Genomic DNA, 13,420 nt, shown 5'->3' on the forward strand with positions numbered 1-13,420 from the left:
TGATCCCTTCCCGTTTCGCACGTGGGATGCGGCCACCAACCGGGCGTCGTGATGCTAGGGAAATTCTGGTCGGGGACTGAGCCACGGCCGGCTGACACGAGATTTGCTGTAGATGGTAGGTGATCTCAAGTTCGGATGGTCTGGTTAAATTGTGGCGTAGTCCCTCCTGGGACAAGGAATCTCTATAGGAGACAAAAACAATCATTTTGCAGAATGGAGCCTAACCCCGGTTTGATACAGCCTCCTTCCAAGGATAGCCTTTATTCGACCCCCCTGGTACTCTTCCATGATGGCGGAGGCACGACAATATCCTACTATCACTTGGGATCTCTTGGTCGACCAGTCTATGGAATTGCAGACCCATCCTTCTTTACGGGACGCATGTGGTCCGGGCTTCCTCAGATGGCAAGGGTCTATGCAAATCTTATTCGAACAACAATGACGAACACTCGGATTATACTTGGGGGTTGGTCACTAGGTGGTTTCATCGCCCTCGAGGTTGCACGTATCCTGGAATGTGAGGGTCAATTTCATGTCGTGGGCGTGGTGATGATCGATAGTCCCTATCCTCACGGACCAGCGGACAAACTTGTCCCGCCACGTCCATTCCTTCATTCAAACTGTTCTCCAGAGACAAGAATGTTTGTTTCCCGGTCCATGAAGCGGGCGCACAAATTGGTTGAGAAGTGGTCTGTGCCTGACTGGACGTCGTCATCGTTCCCAAATATGGGTGCTGCACCCCCGGTGTTACTTCTGCGGTGCCAGGAGTATGTGCCGGACGAGCAGTCAGAGAAAGAACATGCTCCCGCGCGAGTATCGGTTGACCGATGGAGGCATCTGCGAATGTTGGGATGGGAAAGGACGGATGGAATGGTTCGTGGAGTGCTCGATATTCCGGGCCATCATTTCAATCTAATGTGGGAAGACAATGTAAGACTGTTCTTTCCACCCCTCGGTTATCCTGGCGATGTTAGCTAACAGACTATCAGCTGGATGCTATTACCCGGCAACTGAAGCTGGCGTGCAAGATGCTAGACTTGTCACTGATCAGATAAAAGACGAAGGGCGCTTTGGTACTATAGAGGTGGAGGCAGCTGATAGATACTAGTTGGGCCTTGGGGGATTTTTGTTGCAATTCGTATTAGTGAGAAGCAGACAATATCACCAGCGCATGATGCGTCGAGAGGTGTTTGACTCTTTGTTTGACAACAACGCATCGGGATGAAAATCAAGAGGATGATTAAGCACCGACGGGAGAAACCCAGATAAGACGGGACTAACCACCTTAGTCTCCGCCAGAAGCATGTCCATTGGGTAGTGTGTGCGGCCCCACCTCAAATACAGCCAATAAAGATACGGTGAATGGCCGGGGTGTCGGGGAAATCGGTGGGTCTCGCCGCTCCGGGGCGACCAATTCCACTCTAATTTGTCAGGGCAGTAGGTACGTCGGCGCCTTGGGTAGAATAGTAGGTAGAATAGGAGCATTCTCTTTTCATTATAAAATCACCCAACACCTGTAAGGTCCGATGCCCTCTAGATGAAAGACTCAGTGACTCAAGCTTTCTCTTGGCTTCCCCCATCTTCCGGAGTTCCGCTTCTATCAGAATAATCATCCCCCGGAAGGCAGGCTCCATGATGGCGGCGCATACAGAGATCGACAAGCAGCATGCCCTGCCCTGGGAGAGCTCAGGAGAAGTTACCACTCCTTCCACAGATATTGAGAAAGCAGGTGCTGCCCCAGATGCACTTCCAGAGGAAGATATGCGGCCGGGAGCAAAGGCTGGGCTATCTCTGAGACAGTTCTGGATTGTTATGCTTGGGTACGCGGTTTCTGTATTGCCCTTCCCTTCAAGTCAAGGATCTAACCAATGATATTCCGCCAGTCTCAATATTGGAATGCTTCTAGCTGCGTTGGATTTCAATATTGTCGCCACTGCTGTTCCTATCATCTCGTCTGAATTCAATGCGTACAATAACTCCTCCTGGCTCGGAACCGGATTTCTCGTCACCTTCGCTCTTGTTCTGCCAATATACAGCAAGCTGGGCGACATCTTCGGTCGGCGGAGTATGTTCATGGTTGGGACTATTATCTTCATTCTTGGGAGCGGCCTCTGCGGTGGTTCCAAGAGCATGGACATGTTGATCTGGTCTCGTGTAATTCAGGGCATTGGGGGTGGTGGCATCTATGGACTGGTCAATGTAGGCCAACCTAGAACTTTTGAAAACCTGGATACTGACAATTCTTGCGACAGGTTATCGTGACCGATCTAGTACCTCTTCGCGATGTGGGGAAGTACGTCTCATTCACCGGTTTGGTCTGGGCAATAGCTGATGTTGCCGGCCCCCTCCTTGGTGGTGCATTCTCCCAGTATGTACCTCACTGCATATCATCTCTTAAAATATCTGACAACCCTCTGCAGATACGTTACTTGGCGTTGGTGCTTTTACATAAACCTCTGTATCTCCCCAATCAGTCTTCTCATCACTTTTTTCTTTCTCCGTATTCCCAGTCCGAAGATCGACAAAGATCGTATCAAGAACTTCGACATCCCCGGCACCATTACCCTCATTGGAGGCACCGTCTGTCTCCTTCTGGCAATTTCCTGGGGCGGCAATACCTTCGCCTGGAGCGACTCTCGCGTGATCGGGTGTTTCGTGGGTGGATTTGCATTGCTCGTGATCTTTGTCGTCTGGGAACACTGGGCCAAGGATCCCTTCCTGCCACCCGTCTTTTTGCGAAGCCGCGCCATTATTGCCATCTTTTTCGCCGAGTTCTTTTACGGTGCAAATCTCCTGGGTATGATGTACTACGTCCCGGAGTTTTTCCAGCTTGTCTATGGTGACTCAGCCACCATCTCAGGTGTCGCTTTGCTTCCGATGATGCTGGGCCTAGCCATCGGCAACCCAATCGCGGGCTGGGTCACTAGCAAGTACGGTCTCAGTCTGGCGAACGCATGGGTTGGCTCCGTCCTGATTGTTCTCATCAGCGGTCTACTCACCCGCTGGAATGCGGGAACCAGCCGCGCCGAGGCAATTGTGGAGCTGATCATCATCGGTATCGGACAGGGTGCTGTGATGGAAGGTCTACTTGTGGGGTCACAGTTCTCTGTCGAGCCCATGTACATCGGCCTGATCACTGGGTTGGTGATCTTCACGCAGACCGTGGGTGATATCTTTGGAATCGCCATCTTTGCCGCCGTTTATCAGAATGAGCTACGCTCCAATCTGGGCAAATTATCCTTGACGTCGGACCAGGTCAGTGTCATCTTGGCGGACGTGCAGAAGGTAAAAACAGAGTTCTCGGGTACCTTATACCATTCTATCATTAAGGTGTATGCAAAGAGTTTGCAGAACGGTTGGTGGTGGTTGTTTGCCTGTGCGGCATGTTTGTTGATCAGTTCGGCGTGTGCGAAGCAGCGGAAATTATAAGCGAGGGCGTCCGCTTAGGAAACACTGACTTTGGCTTGGATACTTGGGTGTCTCGATCAACTTCACTCTTCTTCTATCTCAGCTTCCTTTGTTTATATCTCTTCTAATGACCTAGCCAATTGAACCATTAGTCTCCGATAGTCTAGATTGGTCTATGGAATACTAGGGAAGGCTGAATTTCTTCATATATTAAGCTTTTGTCATAGATATAGTATCTAATTAGTACCTTTGGAACACCAAACTCTATTCCTTCCCTGGACTCTAAGATCTCAAAATACACAATGCCTGGTAGAATAATATCTTGGCTCGTCATTGTAACAACTATCAGCTATATGACTGAGAGAAAGGGGCGACTCAGTCCAATGTCTGTGGGAAAATCCCAACTTAGCAATCGACTTCCTGAGAAATTTTCAGGTTTTCATGTTGTCAGCAACTCAAGGCAGCGAATTAAAACCACATCTGAAAGCTGAAGGTTTCACAGTCTCGATAGACTTCCGCGCCGTTTGCTCCTAGACGGCAGAGGAGTGAATGAGCTGTCGCCCAGTGGCTGTTTCGGTAGTCACCGTTTGCATCCCCTCTCCGGCTTCTTCTGTCGCCCAGTTCCTTTCCTCCCCCGTTTCTTCCCTCCCTGGCTCACTTTTCTCATCCTCTCATCCTTTCCATCCTCTTTCCCATCCTTCATATTCACTCTCCTCTATTCCCCAACCTTTCTACGGGCTCTCATTTCACCCGAGTCATTTGCTCCATCTGATTCCCGAACGTGTAAGTCCACCTGCTCACTGCCATCGGGATTTTACGCTATGTTGCTTCTCATTGCACCCCAATCCTAAAACTCGACCTTTGACTCTCTTATTATATGGAGGTCATCTTGACTCTTGATGCTAACCAACAACGATATTTCACAGTTTCTGTCCCTCTAGCATCAGCGATATTTACACGAGCACGCCGAAATGTCTACCTGGGTCCCTGACGAGCAGCCAGGCTGGGATGATGGCAACGATGGCGGTACGCGTCCCATTCCGAGAACAGTCACCCTATGCCCGTCCAGAGGATACGAGTTTCTCCAAAGACTCGACGATCACTCCCCGAGTTCGCGTTACTAACAAAAGCGATAGGATTTCGCAACGATGAGAATGCCAGACCTGGTGGTTTTGACGCTGATCGTGGCTTCGGTGGTGATGACTTTGGTCCATCGGGTGGAGGCAAGGAAGATGACAATCGGTGCCGCAAGTAAATATTTCTATGACTTCTATTATGCCCCTCGCTCCTGCTAACCAAGAACAGCTGTGGAAGTGATGATCACTTCGCACGTAATTGTCCCGAACCTCGTAAGGGGATGGCATGCTTCAACTGTGGTGAGGATGGGTAAGGATACCATGATAATATCGCAATAATCCTTCGCTGACACTAAACTAGACATTCCAAAGCGGAGTGCACCAAGCCTCGCGCCTTCAAGGGCACTTGCCGTACCTGCGGGAAGGAAGGACACCCTGCTTCCGAATGTCCTGACAGACCCCCCGAGGTGTGTAAAAATTGCAAAAATGAAGGTTTGAACCCCGTTACCTTGCAATGAAACACCTGTACTAATGATCCGAAGGGCACAAAACCATCGACTGCACTGAGAATCGTCGCTTTGACTTAAACCATATTCCAGACAAGCTCCCGGAGGAGGCTTGGGCTGTCCTGAAGAAGGCCAGCGACGAGCGTGATCTCGAAGATTTTCGCGAAGTAGGAGACATCTATCTCATCGTTATTCACTTTCCCTTTTCCAATGCGACCGCTGTAATGTTTTCGATATGCTGACACAGTATAGGGCCTCAAGGTTTATTCCAAGGCGCTCCCACAGGCCACTTTCGTCGACATTGAGAAGAAAATGCGGGAAGAGAAGTTTAACATTTACCTCATTGCCTTGGTAAGTCTTTCCTTCGTTCTCTTCTGAACGGATAAGCATTGATGGGTTATGGTCACCATAGGACAAGGAAGTGTCGGATATTCTCAGCCTTATCGACTTGCAAGGCAAACTGAACTGCACCTACGTGGTGGGCTTTTACTACAGTCCGAAGCCACAACGCGCCAACCTTGCCGAACGTTGGCCATCGTCACCCGAGGAGAATCTCGATCGCCTGGCTGACGCCGGCCTGCCCTATGATCGACAAGTTCCAAAGTGCAGCAACTGTGGCCGTAAGCTGGGGATCATGTCTGGAAAGATAATCGTATAGCTAATGGCTTGCAGAGATGGGTCATATTTCGCGAAGTTGCAAGGAAGAGCGTGAGGAGCGTGAGCGTGTCGGTATTAAATGCGTGAACTGCAGTGCCGAAGGACATCGTGCTCGCGATTGCCCTGAGCCACGTCGCAATGTCTTCGCTTGTCGTAATTGCGGGTAAGTTGGCCTCAGACTCGTACCAAGGTATCTTACTGACCATAGCAAGATCTACTGAGCACAAAGCGGCAGACTGTCCCAATCCTCGCTCAGCGGAGGGTGTCGAATGCAAGCGTTGCAATGAGAGTAAATAACCCAACCCTATAACAACTGGCCTCACACTAACCTGACAACAATATAGTGGGCCATTTTGCGAAGGACTGCCCGCAGGCTCCCGCTCCCAGGACCTGCCGCAACTGCGGGTAAGTCGAAGCTCTCCAGATTTTTACCTCGCTAACAGAACAGATCCGAGGATCACATTGCCCGCGACTGTGACAAACCCCGTGACGTCTCCACCGTTACTTGCCGTAACTGCGACGAAGGTACAGCCCCGAGTTATATACACCGTTTGCTACCATCGAACAGCTAACCCGCATTGCCACAGTCGGACACTTCAGCCGCGACTGCCCTAAGAAGAGAGACTATTCCCGGGTCAAATGCAACAACTGTGGCGAGAGTAAGTTGATCCCCCCGTCATCAGTTTTAAAGCACATGCTAACCACAGTCAACTAGTGGGCCATACCGTCAAACGTTGCCCTACCGCCCCCGCCGAAGGCGAAGCTCCGCAGGACGGCGGCTGGAACGATACCGGTTACAACGAGCCCGCGAACAACGAGCCCGCGAATGACGGTTGGAACGCTGGAGGCGATACCCAGGGCAAATCTGCTCCAACTGAAGAAGACGGCGAATGGAATGCCGAGGCAGCTTGGTAACAGGATGAACGATAATGTCGGTCGGAGCACGGTGCAAAAATGTTGGAATGTTCGTTTGAGACGATACCTGACACCTTGTGTGTGTGCATTGATCGGCTATAGATTTTTCATCCCGTTCGACGGCTCGTTGGTCTTTGATAGCTGGTATGGATTTTGTTGAGGCTCTGGCTTTGCGTACTTCATGGGACCGGCCGGACCGGGGATTTCCTACATCTTGCAGAACTCGCACGCAGGACGGAACCATCTCTTCTTCTTAACCCCTTCTAGAAATCAGAAAAGAGAAGTATCTGTCATGCCGTTTGTCTAGCAAGTTGTCCGTGAAAAAGTGGTTACTTAGTTCTTGTTTCGAGTGTGGTGGCACAGTTGAAAACTATCAGACCCAGACTAAAATACGAAAACAAGTACACACACGATGCTATAACATCCACAATACCTCATTAAATCCTTCTCAAAACGGCTCAAATGTCCAACCCTACCAAAAAAGTCGGATCAAACCTCAACCCCTTCCATCTCGTCCCATCGACCCATCACCCCCATTACACATCCCTCCTCCTCCTAAGCCTATCCAAAACCCCAACCCTCCACACAAGATAATAAACCAAAACCGCAACCCCAAAATTAAACCCCACAAAAGCCCACCCGATGCCAAAATTCCTCCACCTCTCATCCCAATTATACTCCCTCTCAGCAAGGAACTGATCCGCGACCGAGAGAGGACAATACTGACAATCGCTAGTCGCAGCGGGATTCAGTAACCGACCCGCTGCTGTCTTCAGGTACTCATTCAAATAATCTCCACAGGATTGCCCTAACGGGGGATTAAACACGGAGAGTTCGATCTCACTGCACGTGATATCACGACCGTGGAGTTGTGTGGCTGTTACACCGCTGACGAAGTAAGTAAATGGGGAGACGCGGTACATGAACAGCCAGAAACCGGGGAGGGCGTGGGGTGGTTGCATGACGCCGTTGAAGGTGAAGGACATGAAGGTGAGGAGGGCGGTTAGGAGGGCAGAGGTGGGGATGGTGAGGAAGGCGAAGGAGAGGGCGGAGATGAAGTATTGGAGGGAGAAGAGGAGGAGGAGGCCTTGGCGTGGGGGGGAGAGGATGCCCGTGACGGCGTAGGAGTAGCTGGCCCAGAAGCAGATGCTGAGGGGGATTTGGTAAAGGAGTTCGACGAGGAGGGTGGCGAGGAGGAGGACGAAGCCGGAGTAGGTTTTGCTGGGGCGTTCGCGGGACTCGTAGAGGGTGCGGTTGGTGGTGAGGAGGGGGGTGATTTGGTGGACGAGGGGGGCGAAGAGGGTGCAGAGCATGAAGGCGGAGAAGATGGTTTCTTGAAGGCCGCGGATGGAGGTGCCGGGTTTGTAGAAGGAGAAGCCGATGAAGAGGGCTGCGAGGATGTTCAGGACTATCCGGGATGCGGTGTGGAGGGGTGAGCGCCAGTATTGTTGTAGCATGCGACGTAGGACGATGAAGAGTTGGAGGAATTGGGATGTGGCGAATTCTTGGTAGTCGTCTGGCTGATCATCTTGTGCTTCGGTGTGCGCGTGGATGCGGACGAGCTCATCCTGAATGGCAGCAGCGCTGCTTCTGGTCCAGATGTCGGACCAGGCCTCCCTGCGTTTGTTGGTGGCTGCGTTGATGGTCTCGAGCAGGTATTTGGCGGGATCTTCATCAGTTCTGCAGGTACGGTGACTCCCGTGGGACTCGAAATAGTCCAGCAGGGTCTGGCCGTTCTCGCCAACGGGTCCGAAATATACTGTCTTGCCCTCGTTGGATAGGAATAGCACCTGGTCTAATTCCCTGAGAATGGTTGGACTGGGTTCCTGAACTGTGCAGATAATGGTTTGTCCGGCATCGGCCAATTTCCGCAGAACACGGTAGATGGCATTAATACTTTGCGCGTCAAGACCACTATTGTGTGATTTTAGCTGTTGATCTGTATCGAAATGAGAGAGAGAAAGAAGAAATCGTGAAGTTGTACCTGCTAGGTGCGTCTAAAAGCAAAAGCTTAGGCATCGCTGCCATTTCGACGCCAATACTCAACAATTTGCGTTGTTTGGTGTTCAACCCTTCCCCGAAAACTCCCACAAAAGCTTCGGCATATTCCTCCATATCCAGGACCTTGATAATCTCTTCAACATACGTATATTTCTCCTCCTTGGAAACGGAGCATGGCTGGCGTAGCATTGCACTAAATCGCAAGGTCTCACGAACAGTTGCCGTTTCTAGGTGAAGGTCCTGCTGTTGAACATAGCCTATTTTCCGCTGAAGATTCGAACTTAACGACCAGTTGTTAAGAAAGACTTCACCGCTGACAGTACCCACGGTAGTGCGTTGTGCCAATACCTCTAGAAGGGTTGTCCTCTCGACGCTGTTGATGCTCATCAGTGCGGTGATCGTTCCTGACTTGGCCCAGCCGGACACCTGGTCCAGGACCCGATGGTGTCCACCGCTGGTGTCAATATTATAGGTCACATCGCGCCAGGTGAGAATCTCCCGTCGGGGTGTATTTGAGGGCAAGGTATTGTCTCGCACATTGGTAGTCGTGTCCTGGTTTGCACTCATGGAGGGTCGGCCAGATTCTTCATCCCCATCCTGGTCTGCTCCATGTTTGAGGAATCCAGGCTCATTTCCTCGACGGAAAAGCGGTGTGTCAACTATGACGTTTGAAAATGCGATGAACTGCGCCGCAGCAAAGTATACGATCATCCACCCGACCAGAAAAGCGATGAGGATGCCGAAGTCTCTCCATACGTGGTCATAGGTATACTTATAAGTAGCCCAGATATACTTGTCACCACTAACCGTGCGTCGGCCAGCAACAGCTCCGACAACCGAGCAGATGAATGCATTACCCTGAAGGATGGGATATGAGGGTACAAGGTCAGCACAGTCAAACCCCCGACCATGAAACTCGTTGGCAACAAGAGCCTCGTACGCGTAGTATGCCGGATTGATGTCGTGGATAAAGTCGAACCACTTGTGGATCCGGGGGACAGGAATGATAAAACCGGTGTATACAGTAACCGGAAGCACCAGCGCACCGGCGAGAGCCATGGCTTGTGCAAGAGTTTTTGTAACTGCTGCTGTCGATCGAAAAGCTGCGCTCGTCACAATGATGAGTACTAAGTTGAATAGAAAGCATATGAAAAACTGAGACGGCTCGCGGCGAAGATTGCTCATGAAATAAATGACGATATTGTTGATCAACACCAGAAGAAACTTGGTCGGAATATCACTCAAGAGAACGGCGGCCGATTCGACCATGGGTTGATAAAACCCAAACGAGGCATGCTTTTCCACAACCGGACGCTGGCAGTGCTGGCTGCTTATTTCGGCCAGCGACATGAAGGAATTCAGCAACACTATGTATAAAAGCACGGAACCCTTGGAAAAGAAACCGGAGGTCGTAGCGGGAGTATTATAGAACATTGACCCGATAATCAGTGCTATGATGAAGTTTCCCACAAGCTTGTACATCGCCGAAACACGTTCGTTCCAAGCCCGCTGAAAAGCGCGTTTGGTAGTCAGCGTGACTTGCGTTGTTATGCTGGGATATGCTCGATTGGACCGTGCATAGAATGGGCGTTTCTGCTGTTTGTCTTGCTTAGGCTCAGGTCGTTCTTCGTTTGACATTGCAACTTGCTGGCTAGCACCCATTTCTGTCTGTAACTCCTGGTATTCTGGGGACTGACACCAATACGCTGCGAATTCGTCCGGGGTCCGGGGCACTTTGTTCTCCATACCCCGACGCGGCTGTCGCTCTGCAGCATTGGTAACAGAGGTCAAAAAGTCGGCAGTACCCAGCTGTGGAGGACAGTACCACCCTTGGCGCTCGAAAAAGCCTCTCGCTTTGGTGGCAGAACCGTAATAGATCTGACGGCCCTCGTATAATAACAAAGTCCGATCAAATAGATCGTATGCGGTCTGATTCGCTTGATAGGCGGTCATAACATGAGTAGCCGAGCCTAGATCTGCAGACAGCCTGAGAGACTGTACGAATTTTGTTGCCTCTGCCGAGTCCAAGCTCCGGGTTGGCTTATCCCACGCAGCCAATGCTGCTCCTGAAAGAGCTATCTCGGCGATATTGACTCGCTTGCGGTCACCTTCGGACACACCGCGGACAGACTCACTTCCGATTTTTGTGCTATAGGTGTGGCTCAGACCGAACACCGCCATGACCACTTTTGTCATTGCCTTTGCATACTCTGTCCGTGTTGCAGCCTGCTCTGCAGGAGTCCGCACTGATGCCGCAAACTCCAGCGTCTGTCCCACTGTCAGATGCGGGAAATGTCTGTCGACTTCGGGGTTGTAAAGCATCACCCCTTGGAAATCCTTGGGTATTTCGTGGTGAGAAGTGCCACTATAGTGAATGATTGATCCAGAATCCAGCTTTAATCCACGAAGCTCTCCACACAGCGCTCTTGCGACAGCACTACATCCGGATCCAGGTCGTCCGAGAACAAGCAACAATTCTCCACTATTCAGAATGCCATTCAGATCCCAGAGGATTTGCTTGGGAGTTTTGGGTCCCAAGTTGAATGTCTCCCGTGGCCTTAACAGGGAGGAAAACACATCTAGGACCGTCTGTTGTCGTCGCAGCGAAAACCGAGTCCCCGAGACATGCAGATTGTGAAACTTTATCGTGGCGTTCTCTTGGAGTCTGTCTTGGTTTAGCATGTACATAATCTTTCGCAGCCACCTGTACAAGTCAAAGTCTTTGCCTCCTGGATTAAGCAACTCTTCGCCCAGCGAGATATTTGCCAGACTGCTGAGTCGAGCAACCTCTTCTGTGGTGGCGAACTGAGCAAGATATGACTCCTCATTCGGATTCAAGGATGCGCGACGTGCGGTAAAAGCCAATGGTCTCTCGGCCTTTTCTACCTCTACCGGAGAGCTTATGGTTGACAACGAACAAGCTTTAGACACAAGAGTTTCCTTTTCGGCCGCATTTTTGCCATGCCTGCTCGCCTCGTGCGTGACGTTTTCTGCTCTCATTGTGGATAAGACTTCCGATGGAGGGGTGGAGTTTGCATGGGCTGGGCCAGGTTCTTCATTGACTGCATCATCGAAAGCGTCTGTTTCGCTCATGGCAGTTGCTTCAGTCGTTGCAAGAATGTTGACAGGAAAAGCTGGCGAGGACTGCGGAGATGCGGGTGCATGATTCACCGTAGCTCTTTGAGTATCGACAGCTTCAATCGGCACGTTGATCACATTATCTTCAGCTATAAGAATCGATGGCGATGACGGAGGCTCCGCATGAGATATAAGGAAGTCCCTTTTAGTTCTTCCGATAATATTGGCTGCCTCGGATGTCCCGTCATTCCCAGGTTCCTGAGACACGAGATCTGGTGTTAAAGTCTGCGCATGAGGCATAGCAAGGCCGCTGGAGGCCTCACCACCCCTGGTATGACTTGCCGTAGGAAGTAAATCCGACGAAGCGGTCTGCGTGTGCAAGTACCCATCTCCACGACCCTTCTCGAAGCCTTGTGCTCCATGGTTCCCTCCTTCCTCAGTGGCTCGGGATGTAAAGGAAAAGTTCACGGACGTAGGTTGCGCATAAGAGATGGTATTTCTGTTCAATGTTTCAGTCCGGTCTGTCCCAAAAGCCTCTTGGGTGACTCCAGATGCGAACAAGGGATTTGAAGATGTATCCTGGGCTTTGGAAGTAACTGATGCCTTCCCCAAATACTCATCAAAGCCCTCGTCTCCGAATGTCCCTTCACCTTCGATGACCCTTGCAACTTCTGGCGACGCGGACTGCATGCTAGAAGAAACGAAGTTTCTCTCTGTTATCTCCGAGGTACTTGTTCCATAAGTCTCTCGGGTCACCTTGGAGGTAGCAAATGATCCAGATGAGGCAGACTGTGTATGGAAGAACTGGACACTTCTTTCAACATCATCCCCGAACCTGCCTGATTCGTAGATGGTTCCTCCTTCCACCACCTGGGATGTAGACGTATATTTGGATGTCAACTGCGCATGGGTGGAAGCGGAATCTCTCTCAAGTTCCTCCCTAAAGCCGCCGGCTCCGAGTGTCTTTGTCCCACCCATTGTGCCGGGATCGAAGAAGAGGGTTGACGATGTGGTCCACGGTTGAGATGGGACGGGATCTCTCCCAGTCGCATTCCCGTGACTTTCTGCTCCGGTTTCCTTTGTCCCAGACATCCTAGGGTCGAACGACCATCGTCTGACTTTGATGAAGATAGCGATAAAGGTCTCTAGGATCAGCCGATGAGATACTCTGTTTCAGAATCAATAAGGAGAGAAAGGTCGACAGTTGAGCAAAGCGCAAGATCACCCAACAGACAGAAGCCAGGGAGAAACGAAACCCCGACTTCTCATTTTTGAAAGAGCCCCGCGCAAATCGGGAGTCATCTTGTCCGTCAATCGACTCAACAAGAATTATTTCAGCTTGTGCTCGCATAAGTCAGTCAATAGACAGGAATTAGGCTTCTAGGAAAAGCAAATAAGGTCCTGTAGGGCCACAGAGATGGCCGCTTTGTGACACTACGTACCCACTGATCTACAAGGCTTGCTCGGGCTCTCGTAGATGGACGAATAGCTAGTCCGGCCCGAGGGAGCTGAAGATCCCAGTGATATGGGCATATTGAATCTCCTCCAGCGGAGAATGCTGTTGAAGTCATATTGGAGTTTGACTGTCTTCTCATGGTACTAAGTATGCCATTTCAATATGGACTGCAGAAGCGGTAGGTACTCCAGATCGGATGAGATGGGCCATGATGGTGTTCAGCTCATCGAGCCCGAAAGTGGAATCCATCAACAACGGATCAAGGTTGTCCCGAGGCTGGCCCGCCGACTAGCGGTGCTGATCACGAATCAGATCATCGCTGG

At 50.9% G+C, this 13,420-nt stretch overlaps 4 protein-coding genes across 4 annotated transcripts; 3 read left to right on the forward strand and 1 right to left on the reverse strand.

Annotated features, from left to right (window-relative positions):
* Positions 1-97: 97 nt before the first annotated feature.
* Positions 98-1,185, forward strand: BO94DRAFT_531095 (thioesterase domain-containing protein). The gene is made up of 2 exons (XM_025610826.1): positions 98-930; positions 990-1,185. The coding sequence occupies exons 1-2, from the start codon at positions 214-216 to the stop codon at positions 1,053-1,055; spliced, it is 783 nt and encodes a 260-aa protein (XP_025471954.1). The 5' UTR covers positions 98-213; the 3' UTR covers positions 1,056-1,185.
* A 576-nt stretch (positions 1,186-1,761) lies between these two features.
* On the forward strand, positions 1,762-3,546 carry BO94DRAFT_562851 (MDR family MFS transporter; the record flags this gene model as incomplete). Its single annotated transcript, XM_025614318.1, has 4 exons — positions 1,762-1,820; positions 1,884-2,199; positions 2,253-2,368; positions 2,421-3,546. The coding sequence occupies 4 exons, from the start codon at positions 1,762-1,764 to the stop codon at positions 3,427-3,429; spliced, it is 1,500 nt and encodes a 499-aa protein (XP_025471955.1). The 3' UTR covers positions 3,430-3,546.
* A 2,137-nt stretch (positions 3,547-5,683) lies between these two features.
* BO94DRAFT_531097 (uncharacterized protein) lies at positions 5,684-6,938 on the forward strand (the record flags this gene model as incomplete). Its single annotated transcript, XM_025610827.1, has 6 exons — positions 5,684-5,810; positions 5,860-5,936; positions 5,992-6,052; positions 6,096-6,172; positions 6,235-6,306; positions 6,363-6,938. Coding segments are annotated over exons 2-6 (416 nt in total), but the record flags the coding sequence as incomplete, so codon positions are not given.
* On the reverse strand, positions 6,909-12,951 carry BO94DRAFT_483800 (uncharacterized protein). Its single transcript, XM_025608936.1, has 3 exons — positions 11,576-12,951; positions 8,547-11,440; positions 6,909-8,476 (listed from the first exon to the last, which is right to left on the reverse strand). The coding sequence occupies exons 1-3, from the start codon at positions 12,731-12,733 to the stop codon at positions 7,099-7,101; spliced, it is 5,430 nt and encodes a 1,809-aa protein (XP_025471957.1). The 5' UTR covers positions 12,734-12,951; the 3' UTR covers positions 6,909-7,098.
* Positions 12,952-13,420: the final 469 nt, after the last annotated feature.

The sequence above is a fragment of the Aspergillus sclerotioniger genome, assembly GCF_003184525.1.
Source record: "Aspergillus sclerotioniger CBS 115572 chromosome Unknown BO94scaffold_3, whole genome shotgun sequence".
In the NCBI taxonomy this organism is placed as follows: Eukaryota; Fungi; Ascomycota; class Eurotiomycetes; order Eurotiales; family Aspergillaceae; genus Aspergillus; species Aspergillus sclerotioniger.

Coding starts and splice junctions, on each gene's coding strand:
- BO94DRAFT_531095 (XM_025610826.1), top strand. CDS start 214: ATGGAGCCTAACCCCGGTTTGATACAGCCTCCTTCCAAGGATAGCCTT. Junction 931..989: donor ATCTAATGTGGGAAGACAAT/GTAAGACTGTTC, acceptor ACAGACTATCAG/CTGGATGCTATTACCCGGCA.
- BO94DRAFT_483800 (XM_025608936.1), bottom strand. CDS start 12,733: ATGTCTGGGACAAAGGAAACCGGAGCAGAAAGTCACGGGAATGCGACT. Junction 11,441..11,575: donor ACTCCACCCCTCCATCGGAA/GTCTTATCCACA, acceptor GAGGTAGAAAAG/GCCGAGAGACCATTGGCTTT. Junction 8,477..8,546: donor CTTTTAGACGCACCTAGCAG/GTACAACTTCAC, acceptor ATCACACAATAG/TGGTCTTGACGCGCAAAGTA.